This window comes from Athene cunicularia (genome assembly GCF_003259725.1).
Source record: "Athene cunicularia isolate RWA chromosome 4 unlocalized genomic scaffold, athCun1 chr4_part2, whole genome shotgun sequence".
Lineage (NCBI taxonomy): Eukaryota > Metazoa > Chordata > Aves > Strigiformes > Strigidae > Athene > Athene cunicularia.
The window spans coordinates 25,870,309-25,883,307 of record NW_020799099.1 but is presented as its reverse complement, the minus strand read 5'-3'; the positions used below and the strand labels follow the sequence as shown (position 1 = coordinate 25,883,307).

Below are 12,999 nucleotides of genomic sequence, written 5' to 3'. Positions count from 1 at the left end.
CTTTCCTCTTCAGGCTGGTAATACATTCTTTCTTGGTTAGATGCCTCTGTTATCTCTGCTGGCTCCTATTTTGAAAAACAGTACACTAAGATGTGAGCACATAAAATAGGAATCTCTCTACTCTGGCTGGCAAAAAAGGAAACAAAAAAAAGGAGAGGCTTTTATATTACCTGGCTAACTTGTAATAATAAGGCTGTTGAAACCCTGGGGGAGTGTTTGATCAGGTGGTCCTCTGCACTGAAGGCTATCACTATCAAGAATTTTCTAGTATCTTGAAAGTTCAACATGTATTCACTTCTTCCTTAAGCAGAAAATCTGCAGTACTAGTATAGAGCAGGGAAAGGATGTGAAAGGCTTAGCACCAAAGTAAGAACCCTCAAAATACACAAAATTATTTTCTTCAGTTTTCTTCCTGTAATACAGTATTCTCCCTGTCCTAGTGGATTGCTGAAAATTTAAGGAAGAATAGCTTCGAAAAAATCAAGTCATACCTATACAGGACAGCAGCTTCCTTCTGTTATGAAATACTGATGTATCATGCAATTGAAATGGATTTAGCAAGCACAAATCCAGTATGAAATCAAAAAATGGCTTTTCTGTCAAATTTTATCAGGGTTTGAAATATGGGGGAGGAAAACTGGAAGCTGAGCTTTCAAAAGACCATAGCATTAATCCATTAGCTAGCTTTGTACAGAAGTATTTGAGAGTTCACTAAATGCCTGCCCTAACTGGTGCAGTATGCACTATACACCCCTTACCCCTAGCATTAGAAGAGCCTAAATAAACAGTAGAATTGTTTACAAAAATAACAAGATCTGCTGATCTTAAATAATTCCTGTTCTACTTTAGGATGAAAATATTTCACGTGTTGTTAGGTTTTTAAATACACACATTCGTTTAGATGATCTCTGACTTTCTCAGACAGACATACTGTCCTTCTGTAAATACTCACATCCACATTTGCCCCTCAAACTCTCCAGTGAGAACACTTACCTCCAGCTTCTGTCAAGAACCGGAGACCTGCAGTTCACCAGCAGCTCAGCTCCAGGGGCCCTATGAATTGGAGGCCCTGTCCTTCCTCCAGGTCTGATAAACCAAAACCAGGGGAGTGAGTTCTGCTAACACACAGCTCTCACCACTTCGGCTGTGGAACAGGACCAGCTCACGAGCTCTGTGGTGCAGGTGCAGGTTCACCAGAGCTAAACAGAGTTGAAGTCCACATGCTTCACAGGTCACTGGAGTGTTAGTCAGTAGTTACTGAAATATTAGACAAGCTTCATATGAGGTTGTGAAAGAGAAGCAGGAAAATACAGCTGATAGCTATTAAGAAACAAGATGTTACCAGTCCATAGAGATGGTAGGTAGCTTTGAAAACTTGAGCTCAAAGCCAGAGGAGATACCAAGAGCTTAGGAAATACCCTCTCTGTGTGGGAGAAATCAAGTATTTTTGCAGTAAGTACCACATCTGTTTAAAGTCAGGAAACTCTGATCCAATTTATGTTGCAAGATTCGGCACCTTGTGGACTTCGATGCCTTTCTGGAAGATGTGCTTTCATCAGCCATTATTGGGCTTGCTCCAGGGGCATGTAATGAAATTCAGTGATGTGTTTGGACTACTAGACAAACTGGATGGTATGACTGTTTCTTCTAATCTTAATCTTCCACTTTCATAGCTTAAATCCTTGACTAGGATGAATGGATAAGATAAACATGATTTCATGGTAGCTGAAAACCATACGCTTTTTTTTAATGAAAAATATGTAGTGAAAGTTTCATCAAAAATATATGCCTTACTGCTAAAGAGTCCAGGTAGCTTTCTCTCATTAAGTGGTTTTGGGGAGGTGGGCGGGAGTTGCCTTTTAAAAATTTTTGTCTAGTTAAAAAAAAAAAAAAAACAAAACAAAACCCCTTTAGTCAGTGTTCCTATTGATCAAAGCTGTCAAGTATAAAAGCTGCTCACTACCCCTCCTTAGAAAGCTAGTGCTACAAATGAGCTGTCATCAATTTTCTGACATACCTTTACCTGTGTATAAAAAGAATATATTGAAACCCAAACATCTCCCTGGATTCTATGAAGAATTTGAGCTTTAGTCATAGTGGTCTACAAGAGAGAACTAAAACTGGGCACTTAAGACCTTGTTGTGTGGTCTTTAAAATCTGTGTCACCCTGTAAGCATCTTGAGTTTTGAGGGATTTTTCACATGCACCCGAGCTGTCCTTTGCTATTTAAAGTTTCTGAGGCATCTCTTCCTCAGCCAGAACTTAATTCCTGAAAGATTGTGACAGCTTCCTGCCCTGAACCCAGACAGACCTTCCCAATAGATGTTATTCTGCCTCATCTTCCTGAGCCTGTTTAACTACACCAAAGGTGCATATGTTAAAGTACATACCCACAAACACAACAATGATCCTTGTCACTTTTTTTTAAAAAGAGGGGGGAGGAGTAGGGGAGGACCAAAGGTCTCCTACCTCATCAGTCTGAATCCAACTTACTACTTTCTCTTCTCTAGGAGTGTGTTGCAAATACTAAATTCTGACTGAAAAGATACTGGGAAATGGCAAGAACCATTCTTCCCCTCCCTTGCTGTTGAATCTGTGGAGCAGAGCAAGGGAGACATCAAGATTTGGGACAGAAGGGCCCTGTTGCTGCAGGGACCAGCCAAGGCACTCAGCAGAGGTAGGGAAGGTCCCACATGCTGCTTCAGGAATGCTTGCCCATCTTGGGATAGCCCAGGATCCAGGAGTTATGTCCTCTCCTCAAACATGACAGACAGAGATGGCAGAAAGGAATACAGGGCTGAGATGTTGCCCTGTTGCACACATCCAGGGCAACACAGGAACCTCCAGGGCCATTCTTCTTTAAATCATAATTTTTTTTTTCTTCTTCATTAGAGTAACAATATCAGTATTGCAGCCCAGAGGTAGGCTCCCAAATCATAAAGACGTAAGATTTAAGATGCCCCTTCTGTATTTTCTGTTGATTTGATAAGCTTCCTTTGCTCAGAGAGCTGTTATCACTTGAGATGTTATGACTTCTCCTAAACAACCGTGTAACTCTGTGAATACTGTTCTTGACATTCTAGTCTTTTGCTCTTTGCTTACACATACATATTTCTAGCTTTGACAAAGACGATTTGACTCAGTATTTGGTTTTCATCCACTAGTGAATACCTCCCTCTGCAGGAAACTGTACATCAGTAGCAACCATAGCCTCTGGCAGTGTAGAAAAAAATGTTTGAGGCCTGAAGTGGTAACTCATATAGTTAAATTTACTGAAATGGGTGGTACCTTCTCAGTTCATGTTTTACATTAAGTTTTCTATCAAGGTGTTTCATAACGATTTTTCTTTTTCCCCAGTGGATTTTGACAGCACATAAATAATCTGCTGTTATCCATGCAAAATATTCTAATACTGGTGCTTACAAATATTACCCTCCTTGGACTGACAGAAGAGAGAGTCATCTTTCATGTCAGTCATACTCTGCCATGGCTTTCTAAAGGAACTTGACTTCCTACCTAAACTGAACTGTAGCAAAAAGACCAGCCTCTCTGAGCTACAATCTGCCTCTGTAGATGCTTGTTTCCTGCACTGCATAATTTCAGTTTCTGATTGTGTTAATTATTTTGTGACAGCCCAACTCCTGTACCCCAATGCTTTCCTCTCCCCATCTAAAAATCACAATATTACACCTTCTTTCTAAAGCACCACAGGTTTCAAAATGCTGAGTACCATCACTACGGTTTGATCTACAAGCCAGTACTGCAGTTCTTGGTTATTACCCTGGATTATTCAACTCTTTCAAGTCTAAATTTTTTGTTTATTGACTTAGTTAAAAGCCTTGCTGCATTCTCACAATGTAATATTGTGGAACAATCTTGGTTTTGCAGGCTTCTCTTTGAAGTGTCCTTATACTTCTTGAAATTTCACCCACCTTCAAGCAGTACATAAGGTTTTCTTTCAATTCCCATGAGCAGGTATTTGCATTTTAAGAGTCCTAAAAATTCCACCTGGTTTGACAGTGGTTGCATCACTTAATTGTTGTATAGCTGTTATTTACATTTTTGGAAAAGGACCAGCCTTACAGAAAAAAAGCCCTTCTGCAGTAAGGCCAAAGCTATGTCAATGGGATGGAAGACCATTTAAACAAAAATTAAGCTACACTTAGGTAACTTCGGTCACTTAATGCTTCTCCATAGTTTTGCAGTGTCTGTACCTTTGGAAAAGGCCTGCCCTCATCCCAGTCGTTACTTTATTACTGATGCAGCTACTGAGGAGGGCAAGCCTTTCTACTCCTTCCAACTCTTTGAAGCTGAATAGTTCAGCCACAGACAATGTGGAACAACTATTTCAAGCCATGGCAGCTCGCAGCAGCTTTGTTAGCATGGTGAAAAGCTATGAGGGGTCAAGGACAGAGCTCAGAATGACTGCTTTCAAACATTTCTTGGATGTTTTGGGGCTTATTAGGGCTCTTTCTAGATGCAGGAAAGTTATATTTATTTAAGACTGCTGGATCATAACCTGTTTCCTACCTCTGGTTGTCCATTAAATTGAACACTAAATACTGTGAAGAGATGGCTAAACTGGTCATTCTTTGTTATGCACAGCAACTGTGTTAAGACATTCACTGAAAGAGAAGACAGCTGACTTCCTGGGGATTGCTTTTGAGTGTGTGTCCCAGCTGACTTGCTTTTTAATACTGCTTCCTATTTACAAGAAATTCCCATTAATTTAGTAACTCTTGTGTTATTATACAGGACCCTAGCTCTTGGTGACAAACAGCCTTAGTTCTCCCTATACCATCTACTGTGGTTTTTTTCCTCATGAAAAAACAGGCGTTGGAAGACAGGCTGCTGCCCACAAGATGCTTGTTCCAGAACATTGGCTTTACCATCAGTGACCACCTACCACAAGGTTGTAATATTAAAAGAAGGAAAAAAAAAAAAAAAAAAGAGGCAAGCAAGCAGATGAAAAAGGTGGCTAAGAACAAAGATTACCTTTACTTTTTTAGGGCAAGTTTTAATGCAGTGACCTCTACTTTGGAGAGGGACTTCTACTTTCTACACCAATTATAGAAGAGGATGGTATATGGATTCACTTTTACCAGTTATACAACAGTACTGTAAAAAAAATATGCAACACCATGTTATCTTTTTGTCACAACATTTTTAGAAGAAATACACGGGAGGGTTTTTCCAAAGGTTAATAAGCTCCAGTGAGACCTTTAAAAATATGAAAAATATGCTTGCAATTTTGCACTCTGATTAGAGATTTTTAATGATGTGTTGTAAATAAACTTCAAAAACCCTGAATTACAGCTACTGCTGCTTCAGCTGCTTATTCCTTCCATCTTTGTTTTACAGGTAAGAACAAAGACAAAACTCTCTGTCTGAGGGTTGTATTTGACCCAGTACTCATTACACTCAAACGCTTGATCAAGGTTTTGTACACTCACACTTGGGAGTACTGAAAATAATTGCCAAGGTACATGCTAATGTTAATAATGGGAGTTGCCACTTCATAGCAAAACTGCTTTTTGCACAAGACTGCTTCAAATGTGGGAGCGCAGTTAGAAATCTGAACAAGAAGGAGGTTACACACCTGAAAAATACAATCCCATGGCTTTCTACAGTACTGATCAGTACCTCCTTGTTCACCGGGTAAATCAGCTCTCCTACGGGTATTCATTTTAATACTATGCACTCTTTTCCGCAGCTCATCAGTTTCCTCAAGTATCTAACAATACCAGATCTACCTAGGTTTGGTTGGCCTGGAATTCCATTAGAAGTACTGAAGAATATTGTTTTAATCAAACCTTTCTTGCACATGCAAAAAGTCCAACATATTTTCAAGGTGTCATTAAAGATGTTTATATAAAAAAACCCTTGCAATAAAAAAGCAAGTCTTACTCAAAAAAGAGAGTTCATTTCAGCACTCTGTCAACTAGAATTCTCAGGCTGCCAAGCAGATGCTTCTAAATTAGTTCCCCCATTTCTTATCAGAATTATACTGTAAAATTCTGTCTCAAACACTGATTTTTGTCTTGACCTCAGGGATCACTTTGTTAAACATGAAGTAAAGCAAGCCCCCTCTTCTTTTTTCCCCAACAGAGTTTCTTAGGAAATTGTAACAGCTTAACTTTCAAATGTGATTGAAGCTACTAAGCAAACTTGCTTTTTAAAGATTACTTTTGTTTTTTCAAGGTTTCACTAAGCCACTTAACTATCCATCCTCTTGTTCAGCAAAGCACCTGCACTGGAGCCTCTAGCCAAAGCCTGCTACTAGAGAAAGCTAAGTGAATCCTGCAAATAAGTTTGTGAAGGTACCATGTGTAAAATAATTTTTTTTTTTAAACACACACCAAATACTAACAGCATAAATTTAATGTAAATGTTAATTCAAGTACAGAAGTCAAACACATGATTTCAACATCAAAAGTTACAACACTCAGAACAATGTAGCTAATATCAAATGGAAATAAACTGTTGTAACAACACCTAAATTAACACTAAAAAAGACTATTTAATATAGTAATGAAACACACTGAACTATAAGATGTAATGGACCACAATAGTTGACTGCTTTAAAGAAAAATTATTCAACTTTAAATCTTCCATTGCATCATTTTCTGTCTACATAATAATCCTTTTTGACAAACATTTTTCAGACAAAACAGCTTACAACCAATACTTGCATAGATGAGGCCCTCAGACTCTTTAATATACCACTTGGCCCATTCCTTGACCAGGAACTGCAACTATTTACCAAATTCAAAAAGTAGGATGATCTACTGTATTAGTTTCAGATTTTAAAACCAAAAAAAAGCCTTTATTTTTTTTTTCATTCAATAAATAAAGCACTTTACTGAGAAATGCTAAATACAGTAAAAATAACAATGGCTCACTCAAAATGAATTACACACACCCAATTTTAAAAATTTAAAACTATTTTCAGTTTAATGCTAAACAGTGTATTTTAAGAAGAACATGGCCTGATTAGAAAGTGAACAAGCTGCTGCTCAACATGGGCAAGTAGAAGTGCTGGTTATAAGGGATAGCCTGGATAGGAGTAAGGCCTCTGCACACAGAAGTACCTGTGTGTCCCAGCACAGAGGTGCTAACAGGAAATGCAACTTAGCAAGCTGTAGGTAAAGTACATGTAGTTTGTATGTGTCAAGATTTTCTTTTCCCATTTTTGTCTCAAAGAATTATCTGAGGTATTGAACCTCAGTGTTAGGACTGCAGCAGTATCTTGTGTAGCCTGATGGTACGTTGACGTAAAGCCTTGCAAAATACCATTCCTGCACTGATGTAGTGCTATACTAGCAGCAAAGATTTTACTGGACATGTTCTTCCTATAAAATTTTGCATCATCAAGTTCCAGAAACAAATCTGAGTGTGGTATTTAAGTTTCATATTATGTATCTTTATGTATGAAAAGGCAGGGTTGCCAGGGCGGTGTGGTGTTTTTCTCTTTCTTTTAATGTTTCTTAAGACAGAAACTATACAAATTCTGCTTGAAACTCAAAATGCAAGAGTAGGAATTGTAGCAAATTATTTCAACACTAAAGGTAAGTTACTGTTGTATAAACTATTACAAGTAATAAAACTTTTAAACAAATTATCTTTTCAAAACAAATCTAATCAAGCTAACCAAAACGATTTCACATTCAATTTCACTAATTTTTAAAGTGAAATGTTTAATACACACATGTGCTTTGAAGAATTACTCATCAATAAACATGTAATGTGAATTTCCAGTAATTATGTATCCATATGGTGGTCTTTTTTTTTCTTTTGTGGCAAGATCCAAAGCAATAAATTCCAAGGTTTTCTTCTTCAGAGCAATTCAAGCCAAGTAGGGCATACAGCTGGCTGCAAAAAAGAGGGGGAATGGGAGAGGAAAGAGACTTTTGATTTCAGCAAGCATACTGCATTATCTATTCCAAGATGGACTTAACTATTAAGGAAATTAAGATAATGTTGTAGTAAAAGAAGTCAGTCTTATGCCAATGCTGCTTTCTTTCCCTTTACTCTGCACCCCTAATGCTAACTCAAATCATTAAGAAATTTAGTCAAGACTTCAAGCAATATCAGAGAGGACCTAGTAAAAAAAAAAAAAAACCAAAACTTAAATCTCGGGGTTTATTTCCTAAAAGCCTTACGCTTTTAAAAAACATTCTTCAGTACTGAAGTATTTTCTCAGCCTCTACCTACTTTGAACCAAACTTTACACTAATGACCCTTTGCTTCACCTCCACTGAACAAAAAATATTAAAGGCAACAACTTGAATGTTCATATTAGACTACTGTTACAAGTTATAAAACAGCTTAATACATCATACATATAGCAGCAGTCTTTCATAATGCATATTTAACACTTTAGATCCAAATGCACTATTAACTAAGTACTAAGTTCTGCCACACGTACACTACATAAACAAAACCCAACTTTACTGTTGGAAGTTCACTGTCATCCATCAATGGACTAGAAAAGGTCACTGAACTCAGTCCTGTTTTGAGTGACTAACTACTGAAGTCAGTCAGGTTATTTCATGGATAAAGATAGTCCAACATTTCTTTCTTAGTTTTCTCCACATTCTCCTACACAGGCCCAGATTTACAAATTTATATACCCTGTCTGTAAGCAGCAGCAACTGAAAAATAACTGAATCTTCAGGACAAACCCTGGGAGACTCAGAAGTTTCCAGCAGTAAACACTGAGCATGTACTTAATGCTATTTTCAAACTGTCTTACAAACTTTTAAGAACCAATCTCACAAAACTCAAAGAAGATGATAATCTTTATTTTAAAAAAATTAGAGGCCTCAGAAGTGACAGACATCCACACCTAAATTCATCGACAACAGCATATTTGAAAAAACCTGTAGCATAAAATTGTAGTTGCAAGTAACACTTTTTGCAAATCAGAGGAGATGACATTAGTCTCTATAATAAAACCAACTACCCAAAGAAATATTCCAGGTCACTAGTATAGTAACTATTCCATTTATCAACATAAATTTAAACCCAAGCTGGAAATTGAAGTAATTAAGAAATGACTGAATGACTGAAATACGTCTCAGTCATTTTAGGAGTAAAAACCATAACCTTCCTTTGTGCTGCACAATCCACATGAATCCAATCAGCCTGGGTGATCCATCAACAGGTCTACAGCAGTATAGCTATGGTGGTCTTTGGACAGAATATTTTTGCAAATCTTCTCAGAGGTGTGTATGTGGGGAAATAACCTTGAGACCAACTTCTCTAATGAACAGCCCAAACAATGCAGTTAAGACAATGCCTTTGAGGGAGTAAAAACCTGCACCAAACACATTCCCAGGAGGTTTACTCACCTCTACTATCCCACCATGCTGCATTCAGGGACAGCAAAGTTATATATGCTTGCTTGGGGGCTGTGATAAAAACCATTATGTATAAGTAATTTGATAAATATTTAAGACTTATAAATTCATACTATTAAGGAACATCTTATACTATATTCCGAGCCTTTCTAAAAATCACTAAAAAAACCCAGAACACACCACCAATTATCATTTGTATTTACTAAACAAAGCCAAGAATTTCTGTATTATTTTTAAACATATTACAACTTCTACCAGGTTGTTGCTTGTTCCAACAGCAACATAGTTAATTTTGATACAGCAAACCAAGGGAGTGTTGAAGTAAAGACCTACAATAAAACAGTAAAATAAAAGCATTTTGCTTGAACTTCAAGTTTAATGTCCAAAATCTAAGACAGCAGTCTACTAATAAATTTCTTCCAATATGCTGAGTAGAGACTCTTCAACTAGTTTATAGAAGGTTTATCCTTGACTTGTAAATTGCTACTGTATGCAGTATTTAAGAAGCTTAAAACAAGTGAATTCATAGTAGTGAGATATAATGCTTGCTCCACCTGTTTCAGTACTGTTTACTATATACATTCTATGTGATGAACTGGAATTAAACTGTAGCTTAGATGCTACAGTTAGTTATTCAAATGTTTTTCCTTGATTCAGAGATTTACCAGCCTAATTTCTTTTAAATACCTTGTTAGTTTTAATACTCTCTTCTACCTAAAAATTGATTACTTAAATTGTACCTTAGTGAGATGCGCACGGAATAGCATGTGTGAATGAACAAAGAATACCCTACTGTGGAATACATGTTTAAAACTGGGCAGATCCCCAAAACTGAGGAAACTTTACCAAAACTTCTTCCATTCCTCTCCATCACCCTTAAGTCACACTCAGTAGGGAGAAAACTCCCCAGGACTCAGCCTTTGCTACAGAGGGTGTTATCTTAAGGACTAGAAAGAGGTTCTGACATCTAGTATTTCCTTAAACCAGTGGAATTCCACCAGTAGTAACTGGAAACAAAACAAACTAAAAAAGCCCAAACCAAGAATGTGCTGCTTTTCTAAGCTTCAGATGTTTACTCTTACTAAAGAAAGGGAGGTGGAAGTTCTCCAATTCAACACATCTATGCAACTTCAAGTACACTCTGAAGTCATCTGAATGAGCCAGCTTGATTCCATAAGCTACAAAGCTACATTACTGATGCAAAGGACCTGAATTATAAATAATGCCTCCTATTTTGGGACTGACTCTGCACTAACACTGCCTCTGGACCAGAGGTGGAATATAGAATCTGTGCTAATTAGCCCAACTATACAGTCCAAACTGCCTCACATCTAGTCAGCCAGGACAGGCAAGAGCAGGAAGTCTTACATGTTCTTCTAACTGGATACCACATTTAACAGCCGAGCACCATTTTGCAAACAACTCTAAGGTGTTGTGTAACTTCTAAAGACACAGACTTATTTGTGTTGAAATGAGATTCAAACTAAATGAAGAAGGTATTCTTCTAGGGGCATTCAGGATTTTCCTAGTCTGGATCCCACCCCCCAGTCATTTCTCTTCCTGAACATCAACACGTAGCTCTGCTCCCCTTCTCACAAATGGACATCTAGACATGCAATTTCCATATATTTAAACCAATTTTTCAATCCCTTTATAGGTTCATGATTTATCTAGTAATATTAAAACATAGCTTATCTTTTATTGAAATAGCTTTCTGTACTTTCTCCAAGCATCATTTTCAAAATATTCAGGTGACACCAAGTGGTTAATTGTTGTACTGCTGTCTGTTCAGGACTACTGTATGCAGTAATAACCAAGTATTCTGTTATGTGAAAGTAAATACATTATCACCAAAAGAAGCCAGAATGCTTTGACATTATTAATCATAACAGCGCAATTTTAGAATTATGACAAAGCAGTCCCTTCTCATTCACTTACCTTAGTCAGCTATCTGCTTTAAAAAGAAAAATACCTATACAAATCATCAAAAATTAATTGGGCAAAAAAATTAAGTTACTTACCAGAAGGAATTATTCCCTGTGTCATCTTTGTACACTCATGCTTATAGTAAGTTGCTTCCAAGAAGAAACACAGACTTTTCTCAAAATCACTGCTGCTTATTAAAAAAACAAAACTGGCAAAAAACCTGCAAACCACACAACACCTGCATCCATGCAGCATCATTCAACATGTGAAATCACACAACAGACAATTCTGTAAGGAGGGATTCTCTGTCACATCTAGCAACTCTTCTTCAGCTGCAGACATTTCTTTCAACATTGTGTTGAAATAAAAACAACTTCTGTAGATTAGATAGGGAAAAGAAATTCTATTTCTAGGCTCCTTACAGCTATGTTTCACTATCATGACAATGCCAACATCAAAAAGAGGGCATTTATCAACATGGAAGGTGTATCTTTCAAAAGTCAGTCATGCGTGTTTGCTTTGAAATAGGGTTCTGCACACTCTGTGTGAGGCCAAATCCTCAGAAACAAGAATCCAAAGAGGCCATCAAAAGAAAAACGTTCTATAATTGAAAGATGACAAGAGAGCATTACTAGCACTAGGCCATTAGGTAGACAGCTTTTAAAAACAAACCTGGGATTTGGGAATTCTAAGTAAAAACTCACATGAATTGTAATCATACGGTACACTGAAGTGCTAGAAAGTTTTAAAATAGTTAATTTAAATTAACCTTAAAATGTTTACCCTATAGCAGTTGCAACTATAATTGAAGAGATAAAAATCTCAAAACATACTTCCTTAAATTTTTCTACAACTTATTTGCATTCTGGATTTGACCACAGCCGTGAATAATCATTCTCAGTCTAATTTTTTTTTAATTATTCTGGTGATTCTTTCCCCAAAACAAAGAGGAAAGAATGTATTATTTTTAGATAATGCTATCTTTAAGCTACAAATGGGGAGGTATGCATGGTCAAGTACAGAACCTGAAGCTGTCTTCATTCTTCTTTAAAAAAGCAGTCTCACACCATTATTTTGAGTTTAGCATCCTTTTTATCTCTTGTGTTCAGGATTACACAGTTTATAAAGGTACGGCCCTAATTTTCATAACTAGGAAAAAATGGGGACACTCAACCAGCAAAATTCCACCCACAGCGTGTACAAAACCAGGTACAGATACTTTATTATTAAAAATAAGTTATTCTCATCACTATGACCATCTGAAAGTATCACCTCCTGCAGATGCCCTACTAAGGCAAACCAAACATCACTGCTAAAGTCGAGGCAACGTATAAGGCTTTCCATTTTGGAGATTCTCTTTCCTGTAAGACCTTTTGGGCATGCAAAATCAAAACAAAGGAGAAGCAAGATTCTAAGCAAGAAGAAAAATCTTGTTTACATTTCAGTCATGCAATGCAAAAAAAAAAAAAAAAAAGGCATCATAGTCAAGCCTGAAATAAGTCTGCCACAAACTCATCCAGAAGAAAAACCTCACCAGAGACCTTCAGAGCAAGTGCTAAATAGCAGTATGAGGAAGAGAAAGATGGCAATGCTATTTTAACAGTTTTCTATCAGTAGCAGCTTTTACAATCCACCAAAACTAGAATAGGTGAGAGGAAAAAAAACATGGGAAAAAAAAAAAAAAAAGGGGGGGGTGTAAGATGGCAATAGA

General features: G+C 37.1%; 1 protein-coding gene across 1 annotated transcript in view; it reads right to left on the bottom strand.

The window, feature by feature from the left end:
- Positions 1 to 9,202: 9,202 nt before the first annotated feature.
- RBM46 (RNA binding motif protein 46) overlaps positions 9,203 to 12,999 on the bottom strand; it is a 15,817-nt gene continuing 12,020 nt past the window's right edge. The window contains exon 4 of the mRNA XM_026848032.1: positions 9,203 to 9,413. Coding sequence (XP_026703833.1) covers positions 9,346 to 9,413 — 68 coding nt within the window. The 3' untranslated portion in view covers positions 9,203 to 9,345. The remainder of the gene's footprint in view (positions 9,414 to 12,999) is intronic.